Source organism: Galleria mellonella, unplaced genomic scaffold (genome assembly GCF_026898425.1).
Source record: "Galleria mellonella isolate WM207_F2 unplaced genomic scaffold, CSIRO_AGI_GalMel_v1 utg1217, whole genome shotgun sequence".
Lineage (NCBI taxonomy): Eukaryota > Metazoa > Arthropoda > Insecta > Lepidoptera > Pyralidae > Galleria > Galleria mellonella.
The window spans coordinates 1,120,635-1,141,778 of record NW_026441984.1 but is presented as its reverse complement, the minus strand read 5'-3'; the positions used below and the strand labels follow the sequence as shown (position 1 = coordinate 1,141,778).

Sequence of the window (21,144 nt, the reverse complement as noted above, 5' to 3'; positions counted from 1 at the left end):
TTTGTTGTGGTTTCATTAATATAAATGCTCGTTTATGTGGTTATTACATGTAGTTATGGTAGTTTGCCACTTTTATGGATGAGTTTTTAATTAAATTTGTCAATTTTTATAAATGTTTATTTTAATTAAATTTAATCGGTTTGCCACTTTGACGATTAAATTTGAGAACCTGTGTGCATAGTTTAAAGAGTAATGTGGATGACAAAGGAGAGCAGAAATGGAAATTGTTAATATATGTATAATACGAGAAGGAATTTTAGAAGATTAGAGCCGTAAAGAGGAGCCCAAAGTGATTATTAGAGATCAATATATATGGCCTGTACTCCACCAACGCTTATAATTGTTCGTTTAATATAAAATTTATACCTCATTTAAAAAAACTAATTAGGTATTTCGATTATAAAAAGCACATTTATAATTTATTCTCAATTGTTAAATATACTATAAAGTACATACATATAATATATTGGCATATTGCTCCGAAAAACAAATACCCACCCATTCGAACACACATACACACGCACACTCGCACGCACGCCCGAACACACGTACGCGCACATACACTTAGGCAACACTCAGCCTTACACACACACACACACACAACACATACATACACACATCTGCATGAACGCACGCATGCACGTACACACACGCGCACGCTTTCACACACTTAAAAACAGGTCGTTATTCATAAATAAAATTTCCCCATCAATTACTTAATTTCGTAAGTGTAAAGTTATCTAACGTACAAAAGACCCACAATTCAGTAACAAACGTATCGGTCCGGGCCGCGGCTTGGCTGGCCTTGCCCGACGGAATTGGATTAAGTCGGAATCCAAGTGAATAGGCAGCAAAACGTCGGCATTGTTCGATAACAAGTAACGACGGGTATAGTTCAGGACTAGGGGAGAGCATTGTTAGTAATGGGACTAGCGGCCCCATTGTTAGCAATATATATATGTATATATAGATATCAGATCGACCTCCATACGATTCTTGCTGAACAATGTCATGGTTCATCCCTAGTGAATTTATCAAGATTGGTTTAGCTGATCTGACTTCATCCTCACCTATCATCCTTCAAAAACAAATAAAAATTATTTGAGAAGGGGCTTTCTCAAATAGTAGGTCCGTTTGCTAGCAGTATACTCGAGGAATAACTACATGGGACAGATATAAGAAACACTAGGTGTCATATCGTTTAGGGAGGTCAAGGATATGGCCTGGGATAGAGCTGGCTGGAAGAAGATGCATAAATTAGTTGCACCGACAAGAGGAAACTCTTAAATGAAAAAAAAATTGTTATATACCATAATTCTTTATTACAACAAAAACATAAAAGAGTAAAATACAATAGCATAAAGTACAGATTAAAATATATGACATAAAGAACACAAAAAGCGGTTTTATGGCTAGGGCAATTTATATTTTTTCTTTATAGCACAAGGCGTCTTCTACCAGCTAACCGTGATACCAGCTAAGCTAATATAAGCTGGGGGGAAAGGGATTGTTAGTGATGGAGACTAAGAATCCCAATCCTAGCAATATTTCTAACCAGGTCGATCTCCACGCGATTCCCTTCCCCCTGGAAACTATCATGGTTAATTCCTGATGAATTCATCGTGATGGGCTAACTGGGCTGTTTTCATTGTCATTGATCACCCTTCACTGGTGGGGACCAACGTATACCGTTAGCGCAGGCGGGGCTACCATTCCATTTTCACTTATGAAAAAGATATCAGCTACTGATTCATACGGGCGAAACCGTGGGAGCAAGTTTTACAAATATAAAGCCCGTTGTATGTAAATATTAAACAAAAAAAGTTTTTTTTATGCAATTTAAAATAGCAAACAAGCTGACGGCGCACCTGATGGAAAGTGGTAACCGTCACCTATAGACATGAGCAGTACCATGGACATAACAGTGTATACTGTTTCGCCCATGATACCCTCCATGCGTTGCAATTCCTGAGGACTCAGATGTTATTCCTATGTACCCTATAAATTCACGCCATATCCCACCCTTCAAACCGAAACACAGCCATGCAAACACAACTGCTTCGCGGCAGAAACACGAATGGGACAGAGGTACCCAAGCAATCGACTTTTGTACAAAGTCTCAAAGTCATGGGACACAGAGGCGACATATATACATATATGTACTTATGTATGTTTTAATGAAATACATAATGCCCGCGACGAAAGTTAAAATGAATTACCTACCCTAACATTTCACACTAGCCAAGGTTCCTGTGATAAATAGCCGAGAGAACAATGAATTTTCCCGCCCTACTTTCGGGTGCGGAACCCCAAAAATACGGACGAAAAGTCATTACTGCTATATCACTGGCAGGTCAAGGTCAATCCTTGTTAACTATCTCTTTCTCGCATTCCACCCGTCTCCTTTGTGTGCCTTCCATTTTGTAGCTTACAAATGTTATGTCTCGATTTCACTTTCTTTCTTGTATTAATATTTATTTTTATAACAAAGGATAGAACAGACACGTTATTTGAATAGCTCTATGCCGTATTAGGATCGCTTTTGTTTTTTTTTTTTTATGGACAATGGACTGGCAACTCTGGAATGTTGGATCTGACGAAGATTACATATAAAGATCCGTCAGTATTCTACCACTATGACGATTTATATCTATACTTATAACAAATCTGTAGAGAGGTCAATTCTGTACATGAAATATATTTACAAAATAACTATCAAGGGGTGATTATTGAGCGATACTGATGCTAAAAATGCATATATATATATATATATATATATATATATATATATATATATATATATATATATATATATATATATATATATATATATATTTATACAGAATTGACCTCTCTACAGATTTGTTATATATATATATATATATATATATAACAAATCTGTAGAGAGGTCAATTCTGTACATGAAATATATTTACAAAATAACTATCAGAGGTATATACATATACATATACATACATACACATATAAATATATAATGGAACATAGAGACGGTTGTTGTTCATACATTTATGATTTGATTATTTATTTACATGCATACTTACTATATACATATACATACTTAACAGACAAGATATACCCATATAGATACATACAATAACAATATAATAACATAATATTGAGGGTATTTAGTAATCACATTCTCGTAAATTAACTACATCCACTTGTTGAGTACAAAATGTTTTCAAATTTATAATCTCAGAAAACAAACTATTTAAAAAAAAAACTAACGACAATTGTCAGAAAACAAAATTTTCTCGACAATGTAATGATATTCACCAATAACAAAACTTCTCTTAAAGTCCACGAATAACAAAGCTAATAAGCAAATATGTATATCTCTTGTTACAGGCGAGCGTCTCATCCAGTACGCTTCAGAGAACCTGGTGACAGAGATCCTGATACACCCCCAGATGAATACACTGATGCAATGCATGAGGAACCTCCTCAGCTCGTTCACCAGGCACCGACACCTGGTACACGCTGGTTATACATTCGCCGGGAATGGCTCCTGGATAATGCAGGTACGTTAAGGCATGTAAAATGAAGAGGGAAATTTGACATCTGCATGGAATTATATTGTAATATTTTTTCCTACATAAGTCCTTTATTCCTCTCATTTACTGATTTCCTTTACGCATTTCCAACGTTCCCTTCCTTTTTTCCTCAATCTTTTCCTCCAAACCGTAGGTGGCGGAAACCACCAACAAATGCATTCCCAAAGAGGATTGACGTTAGGCAGGCGGCCGGTCGTAAAACTAGAAGCCAAATCCTTTAGTGATATGGATAAAACCATATTACGCCGACCCCAAATAATAATTGGGGTAAGGGTAGGAAGATGATAATGGAATTATATTGTAAATAAGTTTCACGTGGTTTTGAGTTACCAATTTGAGAAATTGTACATACAGCCACCTTTTGTCATCGCACCACTTGCCATCGACAGAGAATTCATTCTCAAATGCTAGAACCTAAATGGTCGTGAACAGCATGGTTTCAGATGAGTTTCCTTCCACGAACGTTCAGGCTGTAAGATCTCTATCGAGGTTTTCCTTCGAGACTACAGCATGGAGTTCTTTAAAAAAGGTGTAGTAAGATTTCTTCAGGGTCGACTTACTCTTAACACCCCTAGTAGTTGCAGGCATCCATAGGCTACAGTGATCGTTTACCATTAGATTATAGGCTTGTTTGTTACTTTCTTAGTATAAAAAACTGGCATAATCATATTTAACAAAAAAATAAGTTTTTACAATAATATTCTTTAAAAACACTGAAACTTGTATCAAATAGATATTTGTACAAAAATCTGGATGTGTGTCACAGACGGGTTTCTAATTTCAAATGTTTGTATGGTTTTATTTTGATCTAAACGGTGAAATATGCCTGTAAAATTATAGTTACGATAATACACTGTGATTTTTACATATTATCCCAAATATATATTCCAAACATGCGTGCGTTTTTCAAGGCATTTTTCCACGCATAACCACTCTTTGGAACTTCCAGCAGCAGTATTTCTGAACCGATACGACAACATAACCTTTAGTGTTGTGATCATGGGTGATCAAGGTTATCATGGGCGGCGGTAGTCACTTACCATCAGATGAGCCGTATGCTCGTTTGCCCCGTGTTGTAAAAAAAAAACATTGGCGTATTTATAATTATTTAGGTAGCCTGGCCTCTAAAGGTGTGCGTATATGTACTCTCACACATGTATTAATGAAATTTTACTCAAATTCTAGTGGTCATCAGATGATTTTGGGGTGGGCACGACTCTTCTCTTAATACACCTATGATTCCTAAATACCTAAAGCTGATGATTAGCACTTAGAACTTTGATACGATACTATCCATTAGCTATGACGGGCAAAATATGACGATATGGCATGCAAAAGCAATTAAAATGATTACTTATTAACCATTCAATTTCACTCATTTATCTGTCAATCCATCAGAATTAAAATAAATTAAATTTGTGTTAAATGTTCGAGCTGTATTATTATTTGGCAGATTAATTATATTTGTAATGACTGATATTGTTAGAGGTCTGTTGTTACGTAACGGTGATATGTAAATACTGGTCGAAATAAAATTAAAAGAAACAAAATATATTTTGCATTTTTGTATCTGTACGTTTTTCTGTAATTGTATAATTTTTTTGTATTTTGTACCAGAGGCAGACTTTGTACAAAAGTCGTTTGCTTCACCTCTGTTCCATTCGTATTTCTACCGTGAAGCAGTTGTGTTTGCGTGGCTGTGTTTCGGTTTCGAATGGTGGGATATGGCAGTGAATTTACAGGGTATAGAGAAATAACACCTGAGTCCTCAGGGATGGCGCATGGGGAGGGGGGTATCATGGGCGAAACAGTGTACTCTGTTATATCCATGGTACTTTAATGGGTTTTCTACCACTGAAGCTATGAATTCTACCCCTTTCTTTCCTTTGGACATTGTAAGAGGCGACTAATGGAAATTTATGGTCGAGGGATGGGCATTAGTGTCCCTCTTAAAATATCACCAAAAGCCTAACTGCGATTGCCAATCTACATACCAAGTATGGCAACCACCTCACCTTCTTACAAAGATATCTATGTTCAGCAATGGACAGTTAAAGGCTGATGTGATGATGATGAAGCTACGAAATAGTGAATTAAAATGTAGAATGTTATGTTACTCCATAACGCTTTAATGGCTGTACAAATTTGCATGAAAATTAGTTCCCAGATGGAGCATATCCTTAATGAATACATAAAGTACTTTATAATTTAATTTACGCGAACAAACCTGCAAAATACAGCTACAAATGATATAAATTTTCATCACAGTCTAAAGTGATTTTAAGATAATTTGAAGTGATATTCACGTCTCGAAAGGTCGCATATTATTCTACATTTTTTTATACCACAAAAATGGCAAGCATATAACCAATTTGGGGGTCTACCATGAAATGAAATTCCGAATTTTCGGACTCAATTTCGTGTTTTTATTTATACCGAAATCGGCCCAGTAAATAGAACTTAACATTTCGTTTATCATAAATCCTACCATAAAACTCCAAAGGAATGACATTTTAACATTTTTAATATCTTTAAACTGTATTTATTATGTCATTTTAACATTATATTTGTATTTATTTTATTTGCCCGAAATTTCGGAAAACATTTCATGGTAGGCCCTCTGGTGGTAAGCGATCACTGTAGCCTATGAACGCCTTCAACTAGGAATACATATTGTGGTCTAAAAACCTCATCAGGTAGCTCATTCCAGTGCCTAAGCATTCGCGGGAGAAAATCTCTTCATAATTTCATCAAAATTGAACTTATATTATAACAATAAAAAGTAAATCAAGGAATCTTTCTATCGTTAATATTAATGGCACTTTTTCCTCATGGATTGGCCGCTTTTTTTTTTATTATAGAAAGACCAAATCTTCCATCACAGTTAATACAATCGTAAGTGTAATTTCTTTTCATTACAACAAAGTGAAACTAATTTTATGTACGTACATAGGAAAATACAACAACATGACACATAAAATATTTACAACTCACCCCACAATGAGATCACGTTCGTTGTGTGATAGTAACAACATTGAATTCAAAGTAATGAGACACCACGAGAGCTCGAATGAGATCCGGCATTCATTACGCATTCAGTTGAGAATAACTTGATTTGGCGTTCAACTTTGCTGATTATCTTTTTAACCGACATCAAAAGAAGGATTGGATAATTAGGAAGTAACCGGAGGGGGATTCTGTGTACAAAAGTCATTTGCATGGGTATCTCTGACCCACTCATGTTTTTGCCATAGAGCAGTTATGCTTGCATGGCTATTTCGATTTGTAGGATACAAAACAGATATAGAAACATACCATTTTTGTTTTCGGAAATGGTAACGCATAAATGGTACTATGGGATCAAAATGCCTTCTCCAATGTGTATGGTGTGATTATTACCTTATTAGACACAGGCAAAACGTTTTATTTTTTTTAACCAACTTCAAAAAGAGGATTATAGAAGATATATATATATATATAGTATTATAATAAAAACAAAATGTTCATAAGGATAGAAGATTCTTTTTAGTTCTATTCTTCTTTTTAAATAAAGAAAAAAAAAACACTTATGAGTTTTTCCACCAAAGTTTACATTGTTTATTAGCAATATTAAAAATAAATATCTCTAGATACAGTACAATAATACATTTAAAAATATTCACAGGCCTCGCCACAAAGAAACGACATTTGTTGCGAAACAGAAACATCGTCGAATTCGACATAATTGGGAGTAAGAAATTACAGGGCTTCTCAAATGCGATTCCTGTGTTCATTTCATATTCAATTTAATGATAATTGATTTGATTCAAATTGATATTACTGGGGGCCTACCTATGAAATGAAATTCCGAATTTTCGGGCTCAATTTCGTGTTTTTGTTCGTACCGAAATCGACCCAGTAAATGGAGCTTAACGTTTCATTCATCATAAATCCTATCCTAATAGTCCAGAGGAACGATATTTTAATATTTTTAATAAGTTTAAACGGCATGTATTATGTAATTTTAATATCAAATTTCTATTTCGTTCGTCCCCGAAATTTCGGAAAATATTTCATGGTAGGCGCTCTGATTATATTTTCTACAAATTCCGTATTCAATTGGCAGAGATGGATTTCTTATCTGTTCCTTCGATTTTTTTTAGTACCGGTACTGTGGATTTTTTTACTGTATCAATCAGTCTTTATTATTTGCAGCCATCATATCAATTTTTAACTGTCCACTGTTCAACATAAGCTTCCCCTTGGAGGGTTTTGCCAGTAGTTGGCACGCTTGGCAGACGGATCGGAACCGCAGTTAGGCTTTAGTGATGTTTTAAGAAGGAGTATGCTCTTCTCTTAGTCTCTTACGGCACCCACAGGAAAGGAGAGATGGCCTATTCTATTCCGAGACCTACACGACGGTTATATAATATGTAAGTTTCAGTTACAGTTTGCAAAAGGTCAACTTTATTTTTAAATTTATTCTAACGCAAATGTAATCCAGCTATTTATTATGTAATCCATTTCAGTTGAAGCACTGAGATCCTCGGGTCAGGCCGAAGCCTCCAGTAATGCCTAGAGATAATTAAGAGACACCCTCTATTGTACGAATAGGTCCTTTGTTTCGACGAGATTAAAAAAAAAAAACAACAACAAAAGTGAGGATCATCCTATTTAAATCCCTCGTTGATATCATCTGTTTTTCACACTTTTGCTCGCAATTTTTATATAATCGCACAGAGTAATAACAAGGCTTCTGGGGATAAAAGTTTGCTTTTTTCTTACAATAATTTAATTCAAGCGACATTTTTATTTCGTTTCATTGTTTCGCTAACTGAAAAAAAGAATTTATGATTGTGTGGTCTAAACGGTTTTGTGAATAAATTGGATGTTTTTAGATTAATCTGCAGCGCAAATGGCTGCATAGCGACAGTTTTCCATTAATTTCCTTTTATGCAACTTAGATTGACAAACAAGCTGACGGCCTCCCTAATGGAAAGTAATAACCGTCGCCTATAGACATGAGCAGTACCATGGACATAACAGAGTATACTGTCTCGCCCATAATAATCATCATGCGTTGCCATTTCTGATACCCTGTAAATTCACTGCCATATTCCACCCTTAAAATCGAAAAACAGCCATGCAAACACAACTGCTTCACGGTTAAAACACGAATAGGACAGAGGTATTCAATCAAGCGACTTGTACAAAGTCTCCCTCTGGTAAATATAGCAATTGTAAAATATTAAAATTGCGAATATTTGTAACGATGAATGGATGTTTGCTACTTTTTCACACAAAAACTACTAAACGGATTTAAATAAAATTTACTATGTAGGTAGTTTATACTTAACTTAGTACATGTTTGTAATATATGCTGGTTCTTGTTTTGTATATGTTATTTATTAATTATATATTAGTTGTAAAATAAAATTACCGTCTGTTGACTTGAAGTATTATCTGTATTTTTTTTTGTTCTTTTTCAATTGTTTATAAATATTCTTTTTTATAAAAAAACTACAATTGTCGATATATAAAAAGGTTAATTTTGAACAGATAATTTACATACTAATTCACATGGCTGAAGTGCTCGGGATACAACTAGTAAAATAAATTTAGTAACCATAAGTATAAAAAAACGTATTATAATATATTATATTACAATATATTATAACATACATTCTTTATTTATGCCACAAAAATAAACAATAAAACACTTGCAAAAATTACATCCCTTTGTCACGTTCACTATTTATGTTAACACAACGCGTAAAAACTACGCAGTTTTTACGTGCACAAATTCTTATGTACGTAAGGTTTTATGTGCGTAAATTCTTATGTGCGTAAAGTTTTACGTGCGTAAATTCTTATGTGCGTAAGGTTTTACGTGCGTAAAATCTTAATAACGATTAAGGTTAGTTTAAAACATGATTGTAATTATTGGTCATTCTTAATAATATGCCAAACTAGAATTTATTAATTAGAAACCAATCCGTATCTTATTATTATTTACTTATTTATCAATAAAAGTACCTGTAACCGGCGAGCGTGTATGAAAAGATTGATGAATGTGGAAGAAGCGAAAGAGGTTTGTTTGAATCGAAGCATTTGGCGTTCCATTGTTTCTGCCTACCCTAATGGGAGACAGGCGTGACAGATATGTATGTATTATTTATCAATTTCCAACACGGAAAGGCATCATACCATAATGTCAAGAGTGAGGAGGAATTAAGAAGTGCCATTAATAACACATAAGTATTTTATGTCTATGATATTTTTCGTTTCTGTAAACATCATCGGGTGTTTTTTTATTTTATCTTGAAAACAGGTGATTGCTTTCATCATTCCTTAGCTAGCTAGCTAGCTAGCTTAGGTTTTGTTACTAGCTATAGCTAGTAACAAAACCCCCCTTATGGAGGAGGACTATGTTCAGCAGTGGACAGTTAACGGCCGATATCGTGATGGTGATTAATACCGATGGTGTAAACAGGATTTCAGTTCCATTGAAAACATGCACGTGTATATATATATATATATATATATATATATATATATATATATATATATATATATATATATATATATATATATATATATATATATATAGTATATAAGTGTATATAATGAGTAGGGATATATATTTTATATTACATGAATCTCTCCATATTAAGAAATAATAGAATTTCATCGTGCCTCCGATCAAACTGTTTATAATTACTCCTTTCCATCCAAAGGTTGGCTGGAAGAGATCGCTCTAAGATATAAGGTCGCCCATTGTTTTCTCATTGTGATTATTTCTTGTAATTGTTTATATTTATAATAAGTTTACTATTGTAATCTTTTGGAGGAAACAATAAGGAGTATTTATCTATCTATCTATCTAAAGCCTTTTTGTCAGACATCAACATTTAGATTATAGATCGTAAATGTTATTTACACTATCGTAATTCGTGACCCTGTGTGCCTCTCGACGTGACCCGTTTATATCACGCTCGCAGTAAATTCCAGAAGGCAAAGGAAGAGGCGTGGAAGGTCATAAATTGCTTGCTAAATTGTGACAGTGGCGGTATGGAGTTGGTAACACCGCAAATTAAAACATTTTAGTTTTATTTTTAGAACATTCTAAATTTAAAAAGATTTATTTGCGTATGCAAATGATGTCTCATTTTAACTTAAAGCCCTGTTTTAAAATCCGTGTGGTCGCGATATAGAATAGGCCAACCCTTCCTTTCCCATGGGTGTAGTAAGAGCCGACTAAGGGACCTTATGGTGGAGAGATGGGCTGCGGCGTCCCTCTTAAAACTTAAAACATTTCTAAAAGCCTAACTGCGGTTGCCAACCCGCCTGCTAAGCGTGGCAACTACTAGCAAAACTCCCCTTATAGGGAAGGTTTATGTTCAGCAGTGGACAGTTAACGGCTAAAATAATAATAACAAAACTATTGGACATTAACAGACTATCTTACACTTGGATAAATTATCTGTTTGTTTACATTTTCATTGAGTTCTATTGAAAGAATCTTAATTGGTTTCAGGACGGGACCTTCTCCCTGGCTGATTTCACGGATGCATACCAAGAAAATGAGGTACAGCGCGTCATTCGCGCCTATGAGAATTCCATATCGATTGACATACACTGCTCGACCAGTGGCGGCGGGGAGTGGGCTAAACTCCCAGACATGCCCTTCGTCAAATACTGCAAGATTAGGGTCAACCCCACGGACATACTCGACTCTGGCTCACAAGCCATCAAGGACTTTATTGGTGAGTACTTAAGTTTTAATTATAAAATTATATACAGGGTGTCCGATAATGAATGGATAATCTTGAAACGTCTTATAGTTCAACATATGGCCGTCCTAAAAAAAAATACGAAACAAAATATATCATAAGTAGTACCTTTGTTATCTTTGTTTTAAAGAAAAGTCAATTTTTTTCTACCTTATTTTACTGTCCTGATCACTATGACCAGAAATGAATGAATTCTATTGGTTTTTTTTTGTTGTTTTATTATTATACACTAACTGTGTCGATAGATAGAAAGTGAACAGTATCTGACTAGCTATTGCAGTTTTTTTTTTAATACGCAAACTAATTTATTTTTGTAAAATATGCAAAAAAAAATTTTTAAGCAAAGTTCAAACCTCTTGGCTATAAAAAAAATTATGAATACATGGGTGACCAATAATTTTAAAATAATGTCTGTTTCAAGTAGATTTTACAATGGTACAATTCATAACTGTATCTATCATAAATAGTGACTTATTGCCATTAATGTGGAAAAGGAGAAAATTTGACTAAATAACAAAATTTGTAATATGGGAACATTTTTTAAATTAAATTGTATCTCATCATTGGGGAATAATAAAAAACAACATTTAATATTCAAATTAAGTTATTTTACATAAATTTACAATAAATGCTCAAATTGTTTTCCTCCCACTCTTATGCATGCCCTGCATCTTCGGATAAATGCTACCAGACCACCAGAGGGAGACTTTGTACAAAAGTCGATTGCTTGGGTACCTCTGTCCCATTCGTGTTTCAACCGTGAAGCAGTTGTGTTTGCATGGCTGTGTTTCGGCTTGAAGGGTGGGATATGGCGTGAATTTACTGGGTACAGAGGAATAACACCTGAGTCCTCAGGAATGGCAACGCATGGAGGTATTATGGGCGTAACAGTATACTCTGTTCTGTCCATGGTACTGCTCATGTCTATAGGCGACGGTTACCACTTTCCATCAGGTGGGCCGTCAGCTAGTTTGCCATTCTAAGTTGTATAAAAAAAAATGCTCTTCTGAGCAGTCTTGTGTACTATCGCTCGTTTACTTTCGATGCGGCTGCTCTGACACGACTGCGTAATTCGTCCAAAGACTGTATAGGCTTACGGTACACTTCCTCTTTGAGGCAGCCCCAGTAAAAAAAAAATCCAATGGATTTAAATCCAGTGAACGTGGAGGCCACAGAATTGGCCCTAGGCGCCCGAGCCATCTGTTTGGATTCCTTCTATTTAAATATACACGAACCGGTACAGCATAATGCGCAGGATAACCGTCATTCTGCAGCCAATACGATTCCTTCAGCTCCTCGGAAACCTCTTCTAATAAATTGGGGAGATCATTCTGAAGAAACTCCAAATAGCTTTGCCCTGTTAAATTCCCCGGTAATTCAAATGGGCCAATTATCATACCATTTAATATTCCGGTCCAATGATTTATTTTAAATTGGTATTATTGTCATGTTGTAACAGTATAGGTCTTAAGCTATTTATTAAAGGTAAACAATCAACATGAAGCCTGGAAGGGCACTCACATTAACAAATATTACATGAAATACATAGCTACATTTTTAATATAAAAATGTAGCTTCATGCATGTAGATACATGCATAGTGGATTAATACAAAATAAATAAAACATTATTATATTCAAACAAAACAAACAGGTACAAATACTCCTTGTATACTGTGCGCAATAAAGAGTTTATTATTATTATTATTATTACAAATACAATTAAATTAAATTAAATTAAATTGAAATTTTCAAATATACACATTTATTTATTTATTTATTTATTCTTGTTACGCCGTTCAAGAAATAATACAAAATTATACGCGTCTTTTTCGAAGACTAAACAAATCATGTGTAAATAATTTAAATTGATAATAATGATAATAATATAGATTGAATATAAGCATAAATGATTCAGTCAGTCGAATTTAGGTCACAAATATGGCGCGTAGCCGCACAAAATAGGATGATCAATACGCGTGACCTGCTGCCTACTTGTAGACCTACAAAATAAACATTTAATTTTATGGAAGTTTGATGGGGCGTTGTATGGGCGTTGGTACTTTAGTGTGACAACGGTTCATTAAATCGTCAGTTAAAAAAAAGTAAAACATGAACAATTTTCAATGTTTTTGAATGATTTTTCGAAGAAGTGTATTTTGCTTCGAATGTTAGTTATATAGTTTGGTCGTGACAATGTTTCAATTTTTTTTTTCATTTTTTTTTGTACGAATATGAATACATACATTAGATGAAAATATTTTAATATTAATTGTGACTTACTATTCTTATTTTAAAATAAAAAAAAAATATCACCGAACAAATGGAATTTTCTTAGATAAAGTACATTTGAAGTTTTAAAATTTAGAACACCGTTTTTAAATTTAGAATTCCGTGTGAGAAACAAAGGGTAAATTTTGCTGCAAACAGGATTTTATTTTGAAATAAGTGCTAGGAAAAACGGCAGCTTTGATAACAACTGTGCCGATTTTAAAAACAAATGTAAATAAAACTCAAAATTGGCGACACAGTCGCACAACATAGTCACAAAAAAAAATCAAACTAATTGAGAACTTCTTTTGAAAGTCACTTAATACGCTGACAATTTTCTAAATAACAAAAATAGATATCATTGTTAAAAGTTTCGTATGTTAACATTATATTACATTTTAATGTAAGAACTAAGGATCCTGGATGATCACGATTAAGGGTCCTGGATAGGCCTAAAACTATCTCGCCTAAAATACACGTAAATTAATCCATGTGTTTTTATAATAAAACAAAATTAAAATATAGACAGATTTCTAAATAATATGAGTAAATTCCTAAATAACATAAATAAATTCCTAAATAACATAAATAAATTCCTAAATAACATAAATAAATTCCTAAATAACATGGATAGATTCCTAAATAACTTTCACAACTGGATTGCTAGGCTGCTATTTGCAAGGGAGGTTTTATTGAATCTCGCATTTGATAGGAATCCGATACCGGCTATCATTGGATTTTCACACTATCGAGCAACGAAATAATCTTATTTAGGAATCTGTATCTATAAATAAAACTGAGCTATACACGTATATTTAGAATATAACAGAAATATAAATTTAAATTGTTATAAAAAAATCAAATCAGTTAATGACTGTATTTATAAGAGACTGAGCATATAAGTTATATTGTAAAAAAACTGTGGATTTTTGTATTCAAGTAAAAAGAAATAAAATTAAATAAATATATAACTATGAGCATTAAGAAGAAGAAAAATAAATAACAGAGAACCAGCAGCGACTTGGTAACAGATATTTAAAAAGGATTTAAGGAAAAAGTTGCAAATTGAACACCCATTATGACGTCTGATTTTTAGTCCTAAAAAAGTCTAAGAGAGTTAATAAGTCTAAAAAACGTGACACACTGCATGAGAGAAGAAGAAGAATAGTAAGAAAAATGGGAGTAGAATAATATTTTATAGCACAAAGATGGCAAATAAGCATATAGTCTTATGATAAACGGTCACTGTAGTCTATGGATGCCTGCAACACCAGAAATGTCACGTGAAGCCGACTTGAATATTATCTTTATTTTAACCTTTTAACTGCTCCCATTCGTGTTTCTACCGTGAAGCAGTTGTGTTTGCATGGCTGTGTTTCGGTTTGAAGGGTGGGATATTGTAGTGAATTTACAGGGTACAGAGGAATAACACCTGAGTCCTCAGGAATGGCAACGCATGAGGGGTATCATGGGCGGAACAGTATACTCTGTTATGTCCATGGTACTGCTCATGTCTGTAGGCGACGGTTACCACTTTCCATCAGATGAGCTGATTACCGTCAGCTTCTAAGTTGCATAAAATAAAGTATTATTTAAATTTTTTCATACTCATACCGTCCCTATCGAATATTACTGACAGTGAACATATGTTTGTATATTTTTCCTCCCTTTATACACATTACATGAATACAATAATGAAATAGTAGCAAAATATAGAGCAAAATTTTATACAATATTTTTAAGTTACTTGTCATAGTCAGAGATATTTAAAAATAAAGTAAATACAATACTAAATTACTGATTTGAATCAAGCGCTTAGGGCACGCAAGTAATATAAAGTCAAACAGTCCAAATTTAAAAAAAAAACTAAATATAAATAATACAAAAACAGAAAAACTTTACTACTACTAAAAAATTTATTCTTAATATGTACTTATTTTATCCACCATTCTAAAAATATTAATTGGACTATTTCCAATATTTAAAAAAAATTTTCAATTAGACGTTCTCGAATGGTTGCATTATTAAATCAGCCGTTAACTGTCCACTGCTGAACATAGCCTCTCCCATAAGGGAGGCTCTTGGCAGCAATTGCCACGCTTGGCAGGTAGGTTGGCAACCGCAGTTTGGCTTTTAGAGATCTTTTAAGAGGTACACTGTTCTGCCCTCCCTCTACTATTAAATTTATTATATATATATAATAAATTTGTCACCTCTAAAAATTATTTTATATACCGATTTGAAATAATAATGTATCCTATCACTATCCAATTATCCACATGTGCAGAAAATATACCAATGTATGCAAGGAGCTTGATATTTTCCAACAATCCTTGCAATGTTACATTAAGACTGCCAATTTGTTACTTTAAATTTATAGCCATTATTCTTTGAATGTATATAATATCGAATGTTATGCAGATCAGTTATTGGAGAGCAAATTTGATGCTGTTTTATGTAATATTTATTTAATTAATGTATTAATTTGTAATCTGTTGCCTTACTATAAATAAATAGGAAAGGAAGGTGTGGGTGGTGGTATTCTACGCTGGGACCACACGAAAAGTTCTCGAGTTGTACGTGTTTAAAATAAATAGAATTTAATTTTAATTTATCCATAGAGATATATCTACAAGTATATTGTATTTTCCACACGGATGGAGCCTTATGAACAAGCAGTCACTTGCAGTTAATAGAAGCGCAGAGCAAGTTATATTGCCAACTATTCTCCACAGACTACTAATGAAGCCTCTTGTGTCACGAACAACGGTGACACCACATTCAGTGCTCTTTCAGGACATTATTTTTTCAATCGAATAAAGTACATTATATAGAATTGAAATATAAAATCTAATCTATAAAATTCTCGTGTCACGGTGTTTGTTACCAAACTCCTCCGAAACAGATTTACCGATTTTTATGAAATTTCGTGTGCATATTGGGTAGGTTTGAGAATCGGCCAACATCTATTTTTCATACCCCTCAATAATAAGTGTGACCCACCCCTAAATATTTTTTTTTTAATTGTTCGACAATATTTTTTTATTTTTATTTTACTATGACTTAGCATTAAAAATACATACAACTTAAAATTTTCACGCTTTTACAATCAACTCCTGCTTTTAATCGCGATTTTTATATTCCGCAATAGGGTTGCAAGATGGAGATCGAAAATAATAATTGTAGTACGATAAATTGTCATGTATAGTTCTCGAAATAATGTATATGGTAAAACAACGTTTGCCGAGTCAGCTAGTAATATATTTTATCTTCATGTTCTTGTATAATATAATATGTCTTATATATGTGTGTAGGTATATTCGTTGTTTATATATATTTATTTGTGGATCTATGTGAATTTTTGTATGAATGTATATCAATTAATACTAGTACCACATTCGAGTATTCTTACAAACAATTGAAATACTTCCTTAAGATTAACTAGGTCAGAATAAATAAACAAAAATATAGACAATTTTGGGGATTACATAATAATAATAATTTTTATTTCGGACTTTTTTGGTCTATTAAATATTTATTAGTAACAGTATTCTTAAAATCAATGTTAGTAAATTTACATACACAGTACACACACACACACACACACACACACACACACACACACACACACACACACACATACACACACACACACACACACACACACACACACACACACATAATACATTAAATAATATACAGTTAATCACTGCTGCTCAATTCCAATAATGCATGTATCTAGGAAATTATGAACAAGTATCATTTTTGTGGTATTAAGTAATATCTTAGTCAAACGTCCATTTACATAATTATCACTTAAGTTGTTGTTTAATTTTATAAAAAAAAAGATACAAATAACCTGTTAAACTTAAAATTTCAAACTAAAATAAATTATTTTCCATATTCAATTTGGATAAAATTTACATACATGGCCAATAACAGACAGTGGGGCGAGAAACATATTTAATATACAATTTTCGATTTTATTAAATATATTCAAAGTATTAAATCCACAATGCGAACTTTAGTTTCGATCAGGATTTTCGATAATATTTTATTATTGTGAAATAGATGTCTTAAGAAAATCATACGACAATAAATAAATAAGACATCATAACCTTCAAGAAAAGAGCATATTCCTTTTTAAAAGGCCGACAGCACACCTGCAATGCATCTGGTATTGCGAGTGATCATGGGCGGCGATAGTCACTTGTAGCGGTGAGCTGCATGCTCGTTTGGCCCCTGTTTTGTAAAAAAATATATGTGCATGTGTAATTAGTGTAAATGCAAGATGCAAGCCCTGTATATCAATTCAAATTAATGTCTGTATTTACATTGTTGATGTATCCTTTGAAATAAATAAAAAATTGATTCGGATTTCTTGTAACATAGCCACCCTACTTGAACGGTCGTTTGTACAAATGTCACCGCAAGTTTATACAAGAGCAAATCATTATATTGTCAACTATGTATTGTGCCGCCCTCGCGCCGTGCCAGCTCCAAACTTGTGCTTCGTTCTGTATACGTGTTCCCTTCAGCCACTTGAAGTAGGATCTCATTGTATGGGTCATAGAATTAATATTATCCATATCTATACTAGGTTACCCTAACCTACGTACGATCCCTGCATAGAATAGGTCATCCCTTCCTTTTCCGCGGGTGTCGTAAGAGGTGACTAAGGAAATTAAATGGGCGTGAAATGAGCAGCAGCGTCCCTCTTAAAACATCTTAAAAGTCTATCTGCGGTTGCCAATCCATTTGCCAAGCGTGGCAACTACTGGCAAAACCTCCCTTATGGGGGAGGCCTATGTTTAACAGTGGACAGTTAACGGGCGATGTTAACGGTTTACCGAATCGGTCTAGGCATCTACAACAAATGGAGGAACGTACATAAAAAAATTAAAAATTTGAGCGCATTTAGATGTTCCTCTTTTTTTGTAAATAGGTTTAAAATAAAAAATATGACTGTGGATTCATACAAAACATTTATAACATATCATGTTTAATTATTACTTTTTTTTCTTTTTATCTGAACATAGGCCTCCCCCATAGACTTTAAAAAACGGTCCTGAGCCATCTGCATCCCCTGACTACTTGTAATGCATTGGAAGTCGTCACTCTATCTAATGGGGGGTCGTCCTACACTGCATTTCGCCATACGGAGTCCCTATTATTTCATCCAAAAATACCCCTTATTATTTCCTCCAAAAGATTACAGTAGTAAATTTATTATTAATACAAACAATTACAAGAAATAATCACAGTGAGAAAACAATGGTCGCCCTTATATTTAAAAGCGATCTCTTCCAAACAACCTTTGGATGGAAACAATACAAATTTAAACATGCGTATATCTTGATCAACTGTAAATCTATTTTAATTTTTTTAAAGTATTTTAAATTTCACTCAAATAGTCCTTAATTTTGATTAAATTACATAAATATTTTTGTAAAACATATTAATTTATTTCTAAACAAAAATGTTTCATTGTTTTAAATAAACAAAAGCCAAGGCATTTAATACAAGGCCATATGTTATACGAATGTTTTGATATAAATCTTCATAACTTATTTTTTATGCTTTAAGTTATCACCAGGCCTTGAGTAACCGTTTAACTGGCCTTTTAAGGTTTTATCGATTCATTTTAGCTTGTTAGTCGTAACACTGTATAGAGTCCGAAATATTTAACCTTCAGCAAAATGTTTTTGTGTTTAAAAATACAATGTTTCTTAATTAAATAGTAAAACAAGGTCAAAATAAACGACGTAAATAATATTTATTATATTTTAATATACGTTAAAAATACTCATTGAAATAGGTTTATATTTGACGGAGATATATGGCTAAAATAGATTGATATATTTTATTTAAAATATATATAGAAACGTTGTATGATAAAAGGAAAATTAAAAGAAAATTATTTATTTAATAACATTAACAATTGAGTTTCTTAGACATTAATCCAATTTTTTTTGTAAAATATAAAATATATCATCATCACCATCATCTGATATGATGACCGTCCACTGCTGAACATAAACCTCCCCACTGGGAGAGTTTGCCAGTAATTGCCACGCTTGGCAGGCGGATTGACAACTGCAGTTAGGCTTTAGATATATTTTAAAAGGGACGCTGCTGCCCATTCCTCGCCGTCCCTTAATCGCCGGTGTCGTACCAACGAAAAGTAATGGGTGGCCTATTCTATGCCGGAACCACACATCCAAAAACGAAATGTAATTGAAATACAATAACTTCTATCGAGACAATTAGTTTTTAATAAAATTAAAAAAAAAAATAATTTAAAAACAAATTTTATTAAAAAAGTATTCAGTTAAAACTGCCAACTCATTTATAGATAACATAAAAAAGTCCCTACAGGCATAACATACAATTTACATATTCATAATGTCGACTGCAGCTATATACGAGATTCACAATGCACGCCAGTTAATTTGACTCTGCAACTCAGTTGCAAACGACAAAGTTTGGATGCTCCATACAAACCCCCAAGCGACGGTTGCTACGGTAAGCTCGAGTTACAAACTCATACGGCAATGTAAGTTACATTATGAGCAATTCATGACTTCAATATGAATGTTGTGCGTCATTTAAACATGTTCATATGTACATTTGTAAGTCTTAAGGCATGTTCATTTGTACATTTGTAAGTCTTAAGGCATGTTCATATGTATATTTAGTAATAAACGGTTGTTTTTTTTTTTAAATAAATAAAAAATAACGTGTAATAATAATATTAGATGAAAATCAAATTCAAAGTAATATTACAGCAAAAAAATTATTTGCTAATGAAAAGACTTTTATCTCTGTTTTTTTTTTTAATAGAATAAAAATGTATACAAATCTTTTAATGATTTTACAGTTTAATTTAAATTTAACAATGTTGTTATTACTTTTTATATGTATATACAGGTACGAGACCTACTGTCTGTCTTTTTTTTTATACAACTTAGAATGGCAAAAAAGCTGACGGCCCACCTGATGGAAAGTAGTTACCGTCGCCTATAGACATTAGCAGCAGCATGGACATAACAGAGTATACTGTTTCGCCCATGATAACCCCCATGCGTTGCCATTCCTGAGGACTCAGGTGTTATTCCTCTATACCCTGTAAATTCACGCCATATCCCACCCTTCAAACCGAAACACAGCCATGCAAACACAACTGCTTTACTGTATGTTACATAATTAAAAAGTTACAAGCCTTTATACGCCTGTCTGAGGTGAAATGGTTATAAAAGTTTAAATTGATGTCGAATTGAAGTTGCCTAGTAATTAAAATAATTTTGAAACCAAACGTAACGACATTTATAAATATCTACTTTTCTAGAAAATTCAACCGACTTAAAAAAGAAAGAGGATCTCAATTTGATTGTTTTTTTTTATTTTTGTTACCTCATAACTCAGATTTGGAAAATTCTTTCTTTATGTAAAAGGATATGCTTATAGATTGGTCCTATAGAAATTTCATCAAAATCGGTCCAGTGGTTTAGTTTTAAATTAAAATAAC

General features: G+C 33.2%; 1 protein-coding gene across 1 annotated transcript in view; it reads left to right on the top strand.

The window, feature by feature from the left end:
- LOC113516493 (microtubule-associated protein futsch) overlaps positions 1-21,144 on the top strand; it is a 219,588-nt gene that overhangs the window by 140,973 nt on the left and 57,471 nt on the right. The window contains 2 exon segments of the mRNA XM_052899915.1: positions 3,370-3,542; positions 11,092-11,320. Of these exon segments, the coding sequence (XP_052755875.1) occupies positions 3,370-3,542; positions 11,092-11,320 (402 nt within the window).